Below are 17,530 nucleotides of genomic sequence, written 5' to 3' on the forward strand. Positions count from 1 at the left end.
TTGAAGGACAGGGTGACAACAGAAATTTACATAGAGAATTTCATTAGTGAGCCAAACTCAGTGGACAATATTCTAAGCGAAATAGTACTCTATTGAGGCGAGAAGGACTTCGTTAAAAAGCCTTGATAGGGGAAAGAAACTATAACACTAATTCAGCTGAATGAAAGGTGAACAAACTCACAGTCTTGGCGTGAGAAAATAGAAATGCGCACGAGGGAAGATTTGTGGCTGTCTCATCTCAAAAATGTGCTGTAAAAGTGATGACTCGACTCGACAAATGTATATTCCTCTATTGGAAGAGCCGTGTTTCGACTAGAATTTTGACAGGAAAATCCTGTCTCGACTCGTCTCGTGCGCATCCCTATGAGAAAATGACATCCCTTAGAGTACTGATTCAAAGAAAGAGGCCAGAAGACAGTAGGGGAGTACCACAGTGAAGGGGATTGCTCCGAAGAGAACGAGACTACGAATAGTGAGCAGTGTCGTCAGTGACTGAAAACTTAAAAAAAAAAAAATCTTAACATAAAGTGCCACATATGATCGATCAATCACGATGATTTTTTTTTTTATGTTTATAAAAGATGTATAGTGTTAGTGATTTAGTGTTCAATAAAATTGATATTCGTAAGTCTATCTTGGATTTGTAATCTTTCAGATACCCATGTTCCCGAAGGCAGAGGTGAGTACTCATGTATATTTGCTTATCTCTGTTTTATATGTGCCGCTTGACTGAGTCCAGAGGAGGCTGTAAACACTCTTTCTGTCTTCGTTTAAATTTTATCTGATGATAAAAGATCCTCTGGTCAAGGGATGGCAGAGAAAATTGAATTATCAAGGCCATAACTAGGGGAATCGTCAAGGGATAAGGCAATTATAAACTCTGAACTCACGTGGGAGGAGGATATTGATTTCTGTAAAAGTAGATTAAAATTAACAATCTAAATAATTTCATTTCGGCTTACGGTGTCAAATTTCTTATAAAATCCAATTATAGTTTCTTTAAAATTAATTGTTTAAGCAGATTATCTTATATCTGTTAAGTGAATTACAGGTGTCAATATTTCCTCCACCCATCTCTCATGTGCTGGAAAGTCGATAGTCCATAAATTGTGGTAACTTGAGGTGACTACGCAAACATAGCTATCCAGCTCTGGACATGAAAGAGCCCTTTGCAGTGGGGAGAAAATGAAAGAGAATAATAGTTTTCGATACTTGAGTGCAAGGGTGCCCATGATGTGGTTTCCAACTGGGAGAGGCAAGTATAAGCGACATTTCAAATATAGTTACAAATTTTGCTGTAACTATTCTAAAATCTCTGTTGGGTTTTCGATATTCCGAAGTACAATTTCCTCTAGATTGGGCAAGCGCCCCATCTTGCCCCCCTAATGGGCGTCTTTGCTTGAGTGGTATTATTAGTGATGATATAAAGTTAGTACGTGAAAAGTGATGAAAAACTACTTTAAGCTTTTAAAATATGGATGTGGAGAAGAATACAGAGAATTAACGGGTCGAGCGGAAAATAAATGAATGTTAGAGATGGTGGGGGAGAAAAGAAAGTTTTTAGATATTATTGAAAAGAGGAAGTTGTTGGTACATTTGCTAAGGAACTTGATGGTGAGAGACTTGCTAGTCAATATGGTGGCAGGAAAGAAAGGAAAGAAGCGAAGGAGGTACAGTTGATAGAAGGCATCAAAACAGAAAAATTTCACGTGAAGAAGCTTCTCAGTTGCGACAAGTGACCTGACAATAAAACAGAATACCTGTGATTATAGTAAATGAACAAGAAGTTACTCAGTCGAGTAAAAATAACTCTTCAAAGCATCTGTTCACATGTGTGGTTTGTAAATATTAGGGATGCGTACGAGACAAGATTTCGAAAATGTGTTCTAAAAAAGATGTCCCGATTCGAAAAATGTATATTTCTCTTTGGAAGAGCTGTGTCTCAACTCGAATTTTGTCAGGAAAATTCTATCTCGTCTCGTCTCGTGCGCATTCCTAGTAAATATTAGGAGCTCTCTCGATTTGTTAATACACGTACTTTCATTTTTGTATTGAATTACGAAAAGGAAAATAGATATGTTACTTGGGGATACAGACGACTTTAAAGGATTTCCTTTCCTTGAAATCCGTTCAATTGTCCTTGTATTTTAAATTCGCTTGCATTTAGGTTCTTTGGCTACTTTTTTTTTTTTTTTTTTTTAATTCATTCATTGGGTTGAACTTAATTTGAATTTCCATTTTGCTTATCAAGGCAAGTTTGTCGCACATTAACTTACATTTATTTGAAAGCTTGTAGTAAATTAGGTTGATCTTCTTGTCCTGGCTAAGTACGGGTACTGTCATGGATTATGACCAAACAATTTACCATCCTTTCTCCCTGCCGTTCTTGATGAATGTACACAAGCATTTGTTAGTGTGTGTTGTATGTGTTCTGGAGTGTATTAATGTATGGGCGCACCAACGGAAGATACACAAAGTTCGGACATCTCACAAAACTTCCTAGCTCAACATAGATTTGTACACTTTCTCAATAAAACTATATTTGTTTAACAGGAAAATGATTGATGTCGCATGAAAATTTGATCTTAATATACACCTCATCTGTACTCTTTGTCTTATAAAAGTAACATACTTCTATAATTTTTATCTGAAAATATATATGGAAGCATGTTACAATTACTTATTATCTTTTCGAGTGCAGAATAATACCCGTTCAAGAGTACTACATTACATAGTAATGGTGGGTTGTAGTATTGAACCTCCTCTCATAGCTTGGACCCCCTCCCAACAAAAATTTCTAGGTGGGTACCTGGTCATACAACATTATTCATTCCCTTATATTCTTGAAAAACAAGCTGTTAAATAAAGAGTAAAATATGATATCCCGCATACGTGAAGTTTCAGAAAAATATTGGAACGGAAGTGGCACAGAAATGCATCGACAAGAGGGTTTAAGTTACAATGCTGAGATAAAGGTATTCCATATTACTCATTATTTTTACCAGATTCTTTCTGAAGATAATGTCATACAGTGATACGACACAACATTCGGTACTATAATAGTTGCAGTTTTCTTTTCAATTCTATTCTGTACACGCCATCGCTGGCTGACATAGCTGCGTCTCTCTCTTTCTCTCTCTCTTTTCTTTTCTTAAAAGTTGATTTTTTTTTTTTTTTTTGTTTTTAGATACTTCGCTATGTCCATTTAAGTATATTTTGAGATATGCCAAAACTTTTGAAGTCCTGTAAGTCTGTTACATTGAGTTTTAAGGTGCGGCATTTTGTGGTGTGATAAGTATATAATAAATAATAAACTAGGCCAAAATTAAAGTAACCTAATTAAAGAAAGATATGTCAGTATGTTAGCAGCCGACAATAATCTACAGTAGATTCCCGAGTATCCGGCTCGTGACTATCCGGCCTAGTTTTTTTTTTTTTTTTTTTTTAAATCGTAATCAAATGTGGAAGGCAAGGCGTTGCATTGGCAACATTGCCAAGGCATTGGAAGCGGGCTACTGCTACGATCCTGCTACGTGACGTGTGTAAAATTCTAATTGTGATAGGAAAAGAGCAGCATTCTACTCCTTGTTCATTGTTACGTCAGTGTGTAACGGACCTCAATACAGTACGCTTGCTACTGTTCCTGTTTATAACTATAGAGTACGTACAGTACTGTATTCGTAATTTTTTTCTTGGAGTATGCCTAATGTTGATAAAGAAATGATTTATTATCCGGCCTGCACTTCCTCCACAGTAGGCCAGATACTCGAAAGTCTACTGTATAAAAGCAGATCTATTAAAATATAATTATTTAACTAGGACTCTTACTTGGAAATAACATATGACTCTTTCACAAGTGTGGGATTGAACGGTGTCTTGCTTTCTCGAGACCATTTCTTTAACTTGGACAGTTTATTAATGAGAAATATACCAGCCCCTTGAGATTTACCACAAGGCTTCATGATCCATGTACTCAGAGGGTTTTTCCGGTATTCTTCTACAAACATATTGTAGTCTGCAGGAAGGACAAATGTTACAGGTACAAAGTCCAGGTGCAAATAGCGACCACTTTCATTTCTTTCTCCTAATGGGTTGCCTTCTCTCTCCAGCTCCTTCCGATAACGTTTAATGTTCCTCACCAGCAAATCCTTTCGACTTAGCTCATAATGGTTAGGAAAATGGTTAATCATTCTAGTTGGAAGCAGAAAAATGAAATCAGGTACATACCAAGCAACATAAACATGTAATAATAATAATATTCAGTTAAAATTTTTATTCCTACTTCAGAGTTCAAGAAATTATGGCCACCTTAGTAGCCCAGATGGTAGGCCAAATGGTGGGAAACGGTAGCTAACGTAGCCAATTGCCAATTTTGGTCTTACGTTGTACTTTACCGTTCTTCCGAGCATTAGCTAACCAACTCCATTGCCAACGTAGTCACTACGATGATGAAAGAAGTACAATTTCGATGGGGTTGTAAAGTCCAAAATGTTGGATGAATGACGGCAAATTGTTGGTTGGCCAATATACACTTTAAACTACATTGAGCCAACGTATTTTTCAACTTTATTTTTCGAATTCCCAATTATCAACCATCCCGACCATTTCGTTACTCTTGGATAAATGGTGGCAAACTGACCGTTGGCCAATATGAACTTTAAACTACGTTGGGCAACGTATTTTTCAATTTTATTTTTCGAATTCCCAATTATCAACCATCCCGACCATTTCGTTACTCTTGGATAAATGGTGGCAAACTATTGGTTACCCAATATACACTTTAAACTAAGTTGGACCAATGTATTTTTCAATTTCATTTGGGTAATTAGCTATTCCCAGTCATGCTGACCATTTTTCCTACATAGGCCTTACCAAGTATGCTACTAAGGAAAATATTTTTAAAAATTAGGAAGTTGAGAAATTTGAAGTTTGTAATTCTGGATGTTAAGAAAATAATTACATTTTAATATTTGCTAATGTCAATAAGTAAATAAATGAGACTTGCTCTTCTGCTAGCAAACAGGGTACTGAAATACAGTATGATCCTGAACGGAGTGTAAAAAATATTATATTAAGAATTTGAGTATTTATGAATACTAAACCACAGTTTATAAAAAGTTTATAGTTTCGAAGTAAAGATCATTTTATGTAGAAATAAGTTTTACGTATGTAAAAATAAGAATATTGTTGTTATTATTGATGTAGTTCAAAGAATGTAATTATTATTTTAAAAAAGCATTCGATTATACCGAACTGCCTTGAATTTGTATAAGGTATTACACTTCATGCGATTTGAAAGTAATATGCACAGTGTTACCAGACACGGCAAGCAAAATTACACACACCTTCCGTCCAAATTGCACAATTTTACACACAAGCTGGAAGACAGTGCACACAACATTACACAATACATAACTACCTATCTATATGTATATTATGTCTAATGACGTACATCTATACGTACAGCTACATTGACCAGCCATTGTTCAGGGATTCAGCGCTTGATTTATTATTATTATTATTATTATTATTATTATTATTATTATTATTATTATTATTATTATTATTATTATTATTATTATTATTATTATTATTATTGTAAAACCGTAACCTTCCCGCCCATTGTCACTTTCATATCATGCGCGTCGACTACGTGGGTGCTCCAGGGCTCCGGCACCCACATAAATAATCTTGTGGGTGCGGCGCACTCACAAGATTTTTAGCTTGAACCCGGGTTTGAACCAGTTTCTCTTGCGTTTAAATCAGTCGTGTTACCGACTGAGCTAGGGCAGTCCCAATTTATCCTTATAGTACCGATATATTTTACTTTCTCACAGCACAGGCCTTTATGACAATGTTCATAAAATATTTTAACAGAAAGTAAATCAATCAAACATCGAGACTTCCCTGAAAACATATAGGCTAATATGACCCGCCATTGATATGCACCGACATAAATCTTGGAAAGTCTGCGCCATTGCTTTCAACGTACTTAATGTTTTTAATTGGACATCGGCCACTCTGTCGTTCATCTGTTTGCAAAATGGCATTTTCTTCACAAGTGGTGAGAAGACAAGACTTCTTACCACCTCCGCCTCATGTTTTGGCCAACATTGAGGGTCAACATTCATTCACATTCCTTGCTTGAACAAAGCGTCTTTGCTTGGGGACATCATGACACCCGCCTTTGAAAAACAAGAAGTGAGGTACAAATGAAGCAAGATATGTTTTATCATACTGTAGAGAAAATAACAAGAGATTAACAATAATAACAAATAACTTGTTATTTTCTCTGTGTTTTATTGCGCTGGCCTGGAGTCAGGCGTTGGAGCTCGTAGTTTTTAGAAGGCAATTTTCAGAAAAGAAATGGTGGAAATAATAAATATTTGAATGAAAGGAACTTCGTAAAAGTCATCAATGATCAAAATTTTTAATTTGCCAAATTACACACTAAATGCACACAGATTGGCATTACACACAAAATGCACAAACAGGCAAAAATTGCACACATTTTGTGCAATTACACACACATTGGCAACGCTGAATATGCACAATATTACTTACTGGTTATCATTCATTCGATATCCACTGTCTACACTAAACAGGTTTCTACATGTTTGTGTGCCTGCCCTAAAAGAAGAGAATAATATATATTTGACCATAAAAATATTACCACAAATAATTAAATTGAGCTAGAGTTCCAATTAGACATCATGGAAACAAGATTTTTTAATGAAATAAGTTGAAGTAAAATAATTTGCAGTGCAGTGGTGTATTTAGGGGGGCTTCCGGGCTTAAACCCCCCGAAATCTTACTAAAGTAAAGTATATGAAATATCTTGCAGAATTTTCACATTTTCAGACAAAGCCCCCCCCCCCGAAAGTTAGCAAAGCCCCCCTCGAAACAAAATCGTAAATATGCCACTGTGCATATGTGTACTAAAATTGTACTCTAAAGCCAAAATTGTGACCTCAATTCAATATATATATATTCTTATCGATTTTATGGAAACGCCTAGAGTTGAAAACACGTCAGATGTTTGAAGTGATAACGGTTAAACGGCGATCGCAGCACCGGGCTGTTGGTACTGATGTAACAAGGCACGGGCGTGACGAGCAGTAGAACGGCAGTGCCCAGTGAGCTAAGCAGACAGTCATAGTATAAAATGGGCTACCTCTCTGATTTCGAAACCGGGAAAATTTGTTGACGTTCTGTTCGATGTGGTGCGAGCATGACGAAAGCGGCAGGTGTGTTGGGTGTGTCACACAGGACAGTGCCCAAGATGATAATGGTCTACAAAACTCAGGGCAAAACCACGCAGGTGAAGAAGAATAGTAGACCCAAGAAAACCCTAGTGTCATGTGTCGCCGAGCATTAAAACTGAGTATCTTTCGAAACCAGTGTGCGGCTATGGTGCAGGTGACGGAGGAACTCAAGCGGTATCTGTCACAGCTTGTGTCAATAATAACAGTCCGCCACTACATTTAGATACAGGATCAGATTCCACGAGCGGTACTGCTGATAAGGGACCATCACAGTTTAGCATGATGCCAATGATGCTGTGAACATGTAACATGGTCTGTTGATGACTCTAAAAGTTATTTTGGTCCTATAAGTCATCATTTAGCTTGTTTCAAACCACGAGCCATGTTTATGTGTGGTGGATGCTGTAAGAAGCATATGATATCCGCAGTGTCTCTGGCCAATGTGGAGAATGACAGCGACTCTGTGCTACTGTGTATCATTAAATCATGGCTTTCAGTGAATCCTATGCTGACACATACCGGTCGCAGGAGACCATGTGCATCCTATGGTTCAGATGTTTCTGGGCAATGGAGTCATATTTCAGAATGGTAATAACCCATTCATACAACTTGAAGTAGAACATGTCCCTTTGGTCCGTCCATTCCCTAGATCTGAACCTAATTGAATACCTGTGGTTCGTTTCGGAGGCACGAATCGCCTTCACAGATTTCCGCCTTAATTCTTTCTCACTGAACTGAGTGACATTTTGCATGCGGAATGGTGTAATATTCCATCTGCTACCATCTAGGACTTGCTTCTATGACTTCATTCTATGTCGCATTAGAGTTGTTCTGAGGGCGAAACATGGTCCAACACCATATTAATTTAGTAAGTTGTGTTTTTTTCGGGTGATTCAGTTAAATTGATAAATATCTATATACAATAAACACACACATATACACACACTATATATATATATATATATATATATATATATATATATATATATATATATATATATATATATATATATATATATATATACTGCAGATTGCTGTACACAGGATTTCATTATTAATTATCTAAATATTTAATGATGTTCTGTGCTTACAAGAAATACACACAACCAGTGGCGGATCCAGGATATGATCAAGGGAGGGGCTAAACCATAGCATGCCGCTTTATTATCCAATGTAAAGCAGGATTGAAGCCCATTTTAACCAGTGTATACTTGAGAGTCAAGGGGGGGGGGGTTATAGCCCGTATAGGGCCCCCTTGGATCCACATCTGCATACAACTCTGAAAACGTTGATTGTAAGATACAGTATGTAAAATTAAACTCGAAAATTCAATGAAAACTTTAAGTTATTATATCTCATTAACAGTGGCCTATACTGTCATCTTGCTAGCGTCATAACGAAAGGTTCAATCGAGTATGTTTTAGTAAAAATTTCACTTTAATTAATATAGGTGAGGTGTATTTGAGCCTGTTATTGCTGGCTTCGAATAACATTTTTTTACTGTTACAAAATTCGTTTTTGTCGATCTCGAAAACTTTGTATTGAGTATTTATTGTACGCTCACATTCTTACTACAAACTAAATTGGTTTTATTATTACTGTTATTATTTAAATTAATATAATGAGTGTCCTCTAGGTGTCCCGACAAAACGTACCAGCGACAAAACGTACCACTTGAATTTTCGCGACAAAACGTACCACTTTTGACGACCTGTCATAAATGACAACCTGTCATGGATTAATTAAAGCATTTCTGATATTTATTCCACGACAAAACGTACCACTTATATAAATTACAACCTGTCTTGGACTAATTCCAACATTTCGGATATTTAATCCGCGACAAAACGTACCACTTCAAGCTTTTTTTTTTTCAGCGTGTTCACAGATTATTCTCCAGATCGAACAAACTTCTCTTAAAGGTTCTGTACGTGATAAACGTAACATTAAACTCTTTTATCTGCGAGTAAGAGAACACGAGTCTTCCAAAATACATTAGACCAATGTGAGTGCTTACATATCTAACAAAAGAGAACATAATGTTAAGAAACTACTTCCTCATGAACAGGTAAAACAACGGCAGTATAAGGTTGACAAGAACAGACAGGTAATGTATCGAGTTGTCAAAGTGTAGAAACTCATTGGTAAAAGAGGGCTCATTTACAGAGGAAATGTAGCAGCCTATAAACTGAAAGACACAGCTATAGATCATGGAAACTTTTTGAGTATTATTCCTTTCTTAAGCACATTTGATCTTCCGCTTAAAAGTAATTTAGATAAGGTCACCGAGAAGAGTCATATACGAGGAAGTAAGCAGGATAGTTGTCGCATAACTTTTACTAAACACGGTGAATTTTGTTTTGAATGCAATCAACACATTTATCAGAGAAGATATTTCGAAAGAAGTCTCTCAAGCTTCAATATTTTCTGTTCTATTAGACACTACTCAAGATATAGTAGTTTCGGGCCAGTGCTCTGTTGTTTTACGGTATGTTCTTAAAATGGTTGTTAAACAAAGTATTGTTGTCATTGTAAAATGCATATCTACCACAGGCCAGTGACCTTGCGGTTTACTGCAGGAAATTCTGCAGAAGTTGAACCTTGATATTAAGAAGTGCATTGAAAATTCAACCGATGGCTCAAGTAACATGGAAGGACAATATTCGGATTTTTTCAATTCACCTATGATCAGTTACACTGTGATTCAGTTGATTTTGAGTTTAACGGCCCTTTTAGCAGCGAGGCTATATGAGACGGGACATATTGATTTACGGGAAATCCGAAGCACATGAATTCCTGCCAGGAATCAACCCAGGTCTCCCACGACAAAGGCGCATACGCTAACTACTTAACCACTAAGAAACTCAGTTACACGTGTGGTGTTACGCTCATATACTCAATCATGTCATATGTGATTTGACAAAAAATTGCATTGATTCTGTGTCATTGTTCTGCTGAATGACTGTGCGATATTTATGCGTGAGTCTTATCAGCGAATGGACATTTGGAAGATCAAATGTTAACAAAGGCGTCTTACAGTTATTGCGGAAACAAGATGGTAGAAAACACACTGTTTTTCAGAAAAAGTTTGGTCATTTTTCGAACTCAGAAAGTGCTTTGTATATAGAGTTGACCATAATAATTAAGAAAATTGCTTCTACAGAAAATATCAAACCAAAGGCTAGGTGTAAAGCGGAAGGATATATAAAAGATCTTCTCAAGTTCAAAACAACTCGGACAGCACAAATGTTCCTTAAGATATTTCAAGTGACGACCTCTCTGTCAACCTATCTGCAAATAGAGGGTGCTGCTAGTGTAGTCCTATCGGATGGTGCAGACTACTCTGTTCCAAGTGAAAGAGTAGAGAGATGATTTTGAATCCGTTAAGAATGCAGCATTAAGCTTTGCAGAATGGACCAATAACAAATTTGAAGACTTAGAACATGATTTCTTTCTTTCTTTCTTTTTCTATTGACCTGTCGACAATTCGCCTTCAGAGATGGACAAAGATTTTCTTGTAAATATGAAGATGAAGCTGCTTATATCCAATGACCAGGAATTGCATCGAAGCATTCAATACAATATTGGACATGGTAGTTTCGAGTATTTCTTCAATATTCAAGAAGCAATGTACTTTATGGATTATTTGGACCCTAGCCACTTCAACCAAGTAACATAACTTCCAGACGTGCCTTTCGATAAACTTACATATTTTCTGAAAAACTTCAGTAAAGAAGTTTCCAAGGATACTATAAATGTATTCTCTTGGACTTTTGAAGGACGTGGATATCCTTGAAAGTCGGTCTTGATGACGAGCACAACCGAGGAAAAATGACTGTCCTGATGGTGCAAGTGATTCAGAATTAGGATAAAATACATTTGTTTACAAGGAAAGCGAATGCAAAACATGTTGCAAAATTGTCCAATGTGCTGCTTTTTAATTTTGCAGAATTGTAAATTTAGCAGTAATACTTATCCAGGTTTCCAGCATACAAATTTTTATTGACTTTGCCCGTAACTCAGGTAACATGTAAAAGAAATTTTTCAAAACTTAAATAAACTGAAATACATTAAAAATAGGATAACGAGTACCATGTCTCAGGAACATTTGAAAACATTTATGTTGATGTCTACTGAAAAAGATTTATTAATAAATATTTCGAATACAAAAGTGATAGATACAGTAGCATCAAAAACTAGTACACTAAAACATCTGCTAATTTTGTAATATAGTATACGTTCTCCATGAACTTCATATAACATTTTGAACAATTCAGAGTAATATACTGATGAAAGAATATCAGGTTTTAATTGTCAATTGTTAATACTATTGACTTACTGTAGAAAGAAAACTGCAATTGATTTGTGACATTGAGATGCTGGTGGCCCTTGTGGGAGAAAGCGCCCGCGTCCCTCTAATAATGCCTATCCATCTCTGGTCCAAAGCCTGGATAAAGTGTGATGGAAATCAGCAAATATTCAAATATTGCATATGGAAGATTCTTGCTGGTCTTGGTCTGGCGAGAATCTTGCAGGTATTGTCGTGGTGTTGCGAGAATCTTGCAGGCATGGTCTTAGTCTTAGCCTTAGTCTTAGTCTTGGTCTTGCATCGCTACTTTTCTCACCAGCAATCTGTTCAACTTTTAACCTTATTTTGACCGGTATGTATATACTTATATACCGTCCTATCAAGTGGTACGTTTTGTCGCCTGTCATTATTTGATGACTGATTAGAAGACTCTTCACAAGTAGCCCTCCAGGCAAGTGGTACGTTTTGTCGCTTGTCATTATTTAAAGCGTTTTTAGAAAACCTTTCACAAGCATCCCTCAGGGTAAGTGGTACGTTTTGTCGGTGGTACGTTTTGTCGCTAGTACGTTTTGTCGCGTATTCGTCCTCTAACGCCAGTAATAATTATTATTTTAAATTCATTCTTCAATATTTTTTCTATTAGTATTAATTCAACTAGCTTTCAATTTAAGCATTTCAGTTGTTATTTGAGTGCGAATAAGAAACTTTATTGATATTAAATTGCAACAATGATAACCGATTACAAAATCTGATAGATAATATCACAGTGTACACAATGTGAAAATTGAAGTTTGAATATATGGATTCCCCTCATCCTCCGCTCCCGACTTAAAAACTTTGAAAAGTTAATTGAATATTTGAAAATAGAAAATATTTAAATCTTTTGATTTGTCGAGCAGAATGTCATTTACTTTCATTTCAGTGGTTTATTTCACGGACAGATTAGTATTTTGTATCCTGAGCATTATATTAACCCGCTAATTTGAACAGCATTGCGGATAGTCTACCAAGCAAGGATGATATCCATAATTACTCCCATAGGAAAAAATAGGGAATTTAGTTTCGATTGTGCATATCTTGGGATCAAGTGGATGGATCGTCTCCATTAACGAACTCGATTCCAAATTTTTGACCCTCTACACCCTTGTCAAAATTGATGGTGATCCTTCATGTAGTTCTCGAGATTTTGTGTCTCCCAGATAAACAGAGTAACTATATTAAAGAAGTTTAAGCTAACTCAAATTCCCTAAAATACCTAACGCCTAATGTCATTTCCTGCAGTTTGTCAACTAGTTAGCATATGAAGTCGCGTACGCAAAATTTCACCAAGGAACGGATGATGCATTCAACCTCATATCCTTTCATGACACGCGTGATTTTTGTATATACAGTATTATACACATTAGCCTTCACCTAGCTAGAAACTTCGCTCCCAGACCCCCTGCATATTTGTTCAGTCTACGGCCTCACACTTCTCATATTCCTGACATTTCTCTAATTTCAAGGGATTTCGAGATATGGCCATCTTATTATAACAATTGCAACTCCCGCCCTTCTTTCTGCCCGCATTTTCTCTTCTCTTCTAAGGGAAACATTTAAAAAAACACTCAAATATGTTTTTGATTAATATATTTCTACTCTTAATGGATTTCGAAATATGGCCATGTTACTTGAACAGTCACAACCCCATCTTTTTTTTTTTCCTTCTAGACAAATTAAAAAAAAAAAAAAGTTAACGGTGAAACATTTGTCTAATTATTTGAAATGAGAAATCCAAACACCGAATGTTGTATGTCTAACCTTAAGAGATTCCGATATATGGACATTTTATTATAAAAATGTAATTCCCACTCTCTTTTTCCTTCACACCTTTTTTTCTTCCCTTCTGGATCAAATTTTTAAAAAACGCTGTAATAGGTGTCTAATTATTTCAAATGAAAAGTCCATATACCCAATACCATGTCTCTAACGTTCAAGGTTCCGAGATCTGGACATTTGAGGCTGAAGATAACAATTGCTACTACTCTTCCCCGTCAAATTTCCAAAAATCCTTCCATAGTGGGACCTTACATCACAAGTCCTTACATCACAAATATATATAATAAATGTTTATTTTTCCTTACTATCTTACTCAAGTGGGGTTGAAACCCCGAAAAGCTTCTTGCATAATGCATTGAGTGTATATATAGGCGAATATGGTGCGAAAGTGCCAATTTAAAAAATGAAGTTAAAGTATGTTTAGTTTACCCTAAAAGTCATGTATCTGATATACATAAATCGGGGATATTACATACCAATAAAAATTCCAGTCATCGTCTGGACCAACGGCAACCCATCCCCGTTTCTCGAAATTTGTAATCAACACAGACTTGTCTAAATCCGTACAATACGCCATTCTTATTGCCATTGAAGTATGAACAATCTGCAAATAAGATATAATATGTATTTTACGACAGAACAGTAGACATGTACTGGTGTTCGAAGAAACATACAAAACTTATATATAGACTGTCTTGACCCTGTTTGATTCCGATCAAGTCCAGCTATTCTTTTATGTGTACCCTATTTTTCTCATGTTCTTATACATATATGATGCTAATAAGTGAAAACAACAATTTATTATTATTACTGAGCGAGTGTATCCTAGTAGTTGGCGGTCTTACGTCGAATTGGGAGGTCCTGGGCTCAAACTCAGTAGGCTACCATATGACTGAGATGAAATCTTTCGGGTAAGACAGTGTCTATGTTATTTCCGTTGTCTTTCCAATTATTATTACTAATGTTAATTGTTAATATATCCAATTTAAATTGGTCTGGATATGACCTTTACCAAGAGGACGTCGTAGTGTATCGTTTTAGGTGTCATGAAATTTCTTAGCAGAATTCTTTATTGTATGATGTTCTTGATTTGTATTAAAAAAGAAAAAAGATGGAATCGAACCTAAAGTCGTATGCAACAAAGTATCCTACCATTCTTGTAGGAAAATAGAAAGAAGTATATGAAACAGAAATAACATGTGTTCCTTTTTACTCCCACATATTTACACTTAAATAAAGCACGGAATGTTTTACTTTTAAGATACCCTCGTGGATTGTTTTATTTATTTATTTATTTATTTGATTCTTTATATATTTATATAAGGAATACAATAAAGGAACTTCTAAAAGGGGTGAGAACAACGAAGTACATAACCTACTTCAATTTGCCAGTCGAAGGATTTTACAGCGGCACCGATTTCTGTACAACTTTGAACGGGAGGCGTTGTGAGATATCGTCTAACAAGTTTCAATGAAGATTTTAATATAAACAGTGGGACAGAAGAAAACTTTATGGGGGCTAGTACTCCTAGCCTCCCCAAGATCAACGCCTGTGGGAATTTATTCTAAATTTTATTTATTTCTTGCATATTGTTTTGAACATTTATCCAAATGCTTGTGAAACTTGATTTTTAAGACTAAAAATGCAGTTTATACTTGAAAATTTGTTGCTTGCTACGCTATAAGATTTCGATATCAGATTAATACGAATCATTGATAAATATATTGTTATGACACAGCTGTAACATTACACGTAAGTTGTATAATATGAAAATAAAACGATTCGCAATTATTTTAATATCAATCAGAATTATTTTTATATTAATTACAAGTATTTTTATTTTAGAGCTAACTATTATTTTAATATCAATTATTTTTTTTATTTTTTTAAAAATTAAATATTTATTGAACAATTATAAACAAAACTGATATTCTGTATAGAAGACACAATAATCTTTCAATAGTTCAAGTTTCTAAAATATAAATCTACTGACAGAATCAAAATAACAGAATATTAATTATTGTCCGTAACTAATTATTGTGTGATCGAGAATAAATATAATAATTATTGTATTGTCGATTCATGGTCGGAAACAAGAAATATTAAATCAGAATAATTATGTAATTATAACGTCAAAAGAAAAACTATAGTCCCTCAGAGTATAAACACTTCATCCAGTTCCTTGCCAGGTAGTAAAGTGCCCAGGACCGACGAGACGTTACCACGTTGGATAGAAACGGATATCCGCTGTATTAAATAAGAGATTAAATGATATCAATTATTATTATTTTAATATCAATCATTATTAGATATTTCAAAATCAATAATATTTTTTTAAACAATGAATATTATTGTTATTTCATTATCATTCATTATTATTTTAAAGTCAACCATTGTCATTTTTATATCAACCATTATTATAAAGGCAATTATTATCTTGAAATCAATCACTGTTTTAATATCAATCATTAACGTGCCTGAAGTTGGCCCCCCCACCTCTCCCAAATTACGCCAAACATTGCACATCGTTAGTGCATCGTTAGTGCACGTTAGTGCACTCAGAACTAACGTTAGTGCTATCAGCGTTTACGAAATATTGAAGATTTTTGGTGGGGGGCCAACTTCATATGAAGTTAGCCCCCCACCCATCTTTATGCAGACATATTTTCACAAAACTTTGCGCATCGTTAGTGCATCGTTAGTGCACTTAAACACACTTAGCACTACCGTTAGCGCTATCATATTTTGGGATTTATTCAAGATTTTTGGTGGGGGGCCAACTTCAGAAATACCAAATTCTATTCAAATAGAGGTAGAAACATAGACCTAACGGCAATCGTTAGTGCATCGTTAGTGCACCTAAACGCACTAAGCACTAATGTTAGTGCTACCATATTTTGTGATTTATTCAAGATTTTTGGTGGGGGGGCCAACTTCAGAAATATAAAATTCTATACAAATAGAGGTAGAAACACGAGGTTAGCGACAATCGTTAGTGCATCGTTAATGCACTTAAACACACTAAGCACTAACGTTAGTGCTACCGTATTTTGGGATTTATTCAAGATTTTTGGTAGGGGGCCAACTTCAGAAATATCAAATTCTATTCAAATAGAGGTAGAAACATAGAGCTAACGGCAATCGTTAATGCATCGTTAGTGCACCTAAACGCACTAAGCACTAACATTAGTGCTACCGTATTTTGGGATTTATTCAAGATTTTTGGTGGGGGGGGCCAACTTCAGAAATATCAAATTCTATACAAATAGAGGTAGAAACATAGAGTTAGCGGCAATCGTTATTGCATCGTTAGTGCACTTAACGTACTAAGCACTATCGTTAGTGCTACGATATTTTGTAATTTATTCTAAATTTTCGGTGGGGTGGGCAACTTCAGTAATATCAAAGAGATAGGAACATAGGGTTAACGGCAATCGTTAGTGCATCGTTAGTGGACTTAAACGCACGAAGCACTAACGTTAGTGCTACCATATTTTGGGATTTATTCAAGATTTTTTGTTGGGGGGGCAACTTCAGAAATATCAAATTCTATTCAAATAGAGGTAGAAACATAGAGTTAACGGCAATCGTTAGTGCATCGTTAGTGCACTTATACGCACTAAGCACTATCGTTAGTGCTACCATATTTTGGAATTTATTCTAGATTTTCGGTGGGGTGGGCAATTTCAGTAATATTAAATTCTATCGAATAGAGATAGGAACATAGGGTTAACGGCAATCGTTAGTACATCGTTAGTGCACTTAAACGCACTAAGCACTAACGTTAATGCTACCATATTTTGGAATTTATTCAAGATATTTGGTGGGCGGCCAACTTCAGAAACATCAAGTTCCATACAAAGTGTCAGTATTTTCAGCAAGCACTAACGAATGCACTAATTACTTTGTTAGTACTTGAAGTGGGCGGAAATTCACGCTGACCACCAAAGATATTTTACTTGTAGCACCTACACTAATTAAGCACTAACGTTAGGGGTTGGTGCACGAAGAAGCACTAACGATGCACTGAGGATTGTACTAGAAGTTATCATTAGTGTTTTTTAATTTAGAAGAAATTAGACACAGTGAAAAACTCTCCTTAAATTTCTTATGTGAGTTTCCTGAGATGTAACTGGT

At 35.6% G+C, this 17,530-nt stretch overlaps 1 protein-coding gene across 1 annotated transcript in view; it reads right to left on the reverse strand.

Annotated features, from left to right (window-relative positions):
• The window catches only part of TTLL1B (Tubulin tyrosine ligase-like 1B), a 47,256-nt gene that overhangs the window by 24,042 nt on the left and 5,684 nt on the right, over positions 1 to 17,530 (reverse strand). The window contains exons 2-4 of the mRNA XM_081753154.1: positions 13,869 to 13,996; positions 6,565 to 6,630; positions 3,829 to 4,191 (exon numbers count right to left, since the gene is read on the reverse strand). Coding sequence (XP_081609280.1) covers positions 3,829 to 4,191; positions 6,565 to 6,630; positions 13,869 to 13,981 — 542 coding nt within the window. The 5' untranslated portion in view covers positions 13,982 to 13,996. The remainder of the gene's footprint in view (positions 1 to 3,828; positions 4,192 to 6,564; positions 6,631 to 13,868; positions 13,997 to 17,530) is intronic.

This window comes from Thermobia domestica, chromosome 3 (genome assembly GCF_964235325.1).
Source record: "Thermobia domestica chromosome 3, izTheDome1.hap1.1, whole genome shotgun sequence".
NCBI classification, from domain to species: domain Eukaryota; kingdom Metazoa; phylum Arthropoda; class Insecta; order Zygentoma; family Lepismatidae; genus Thermobia; species Thermobia domestica.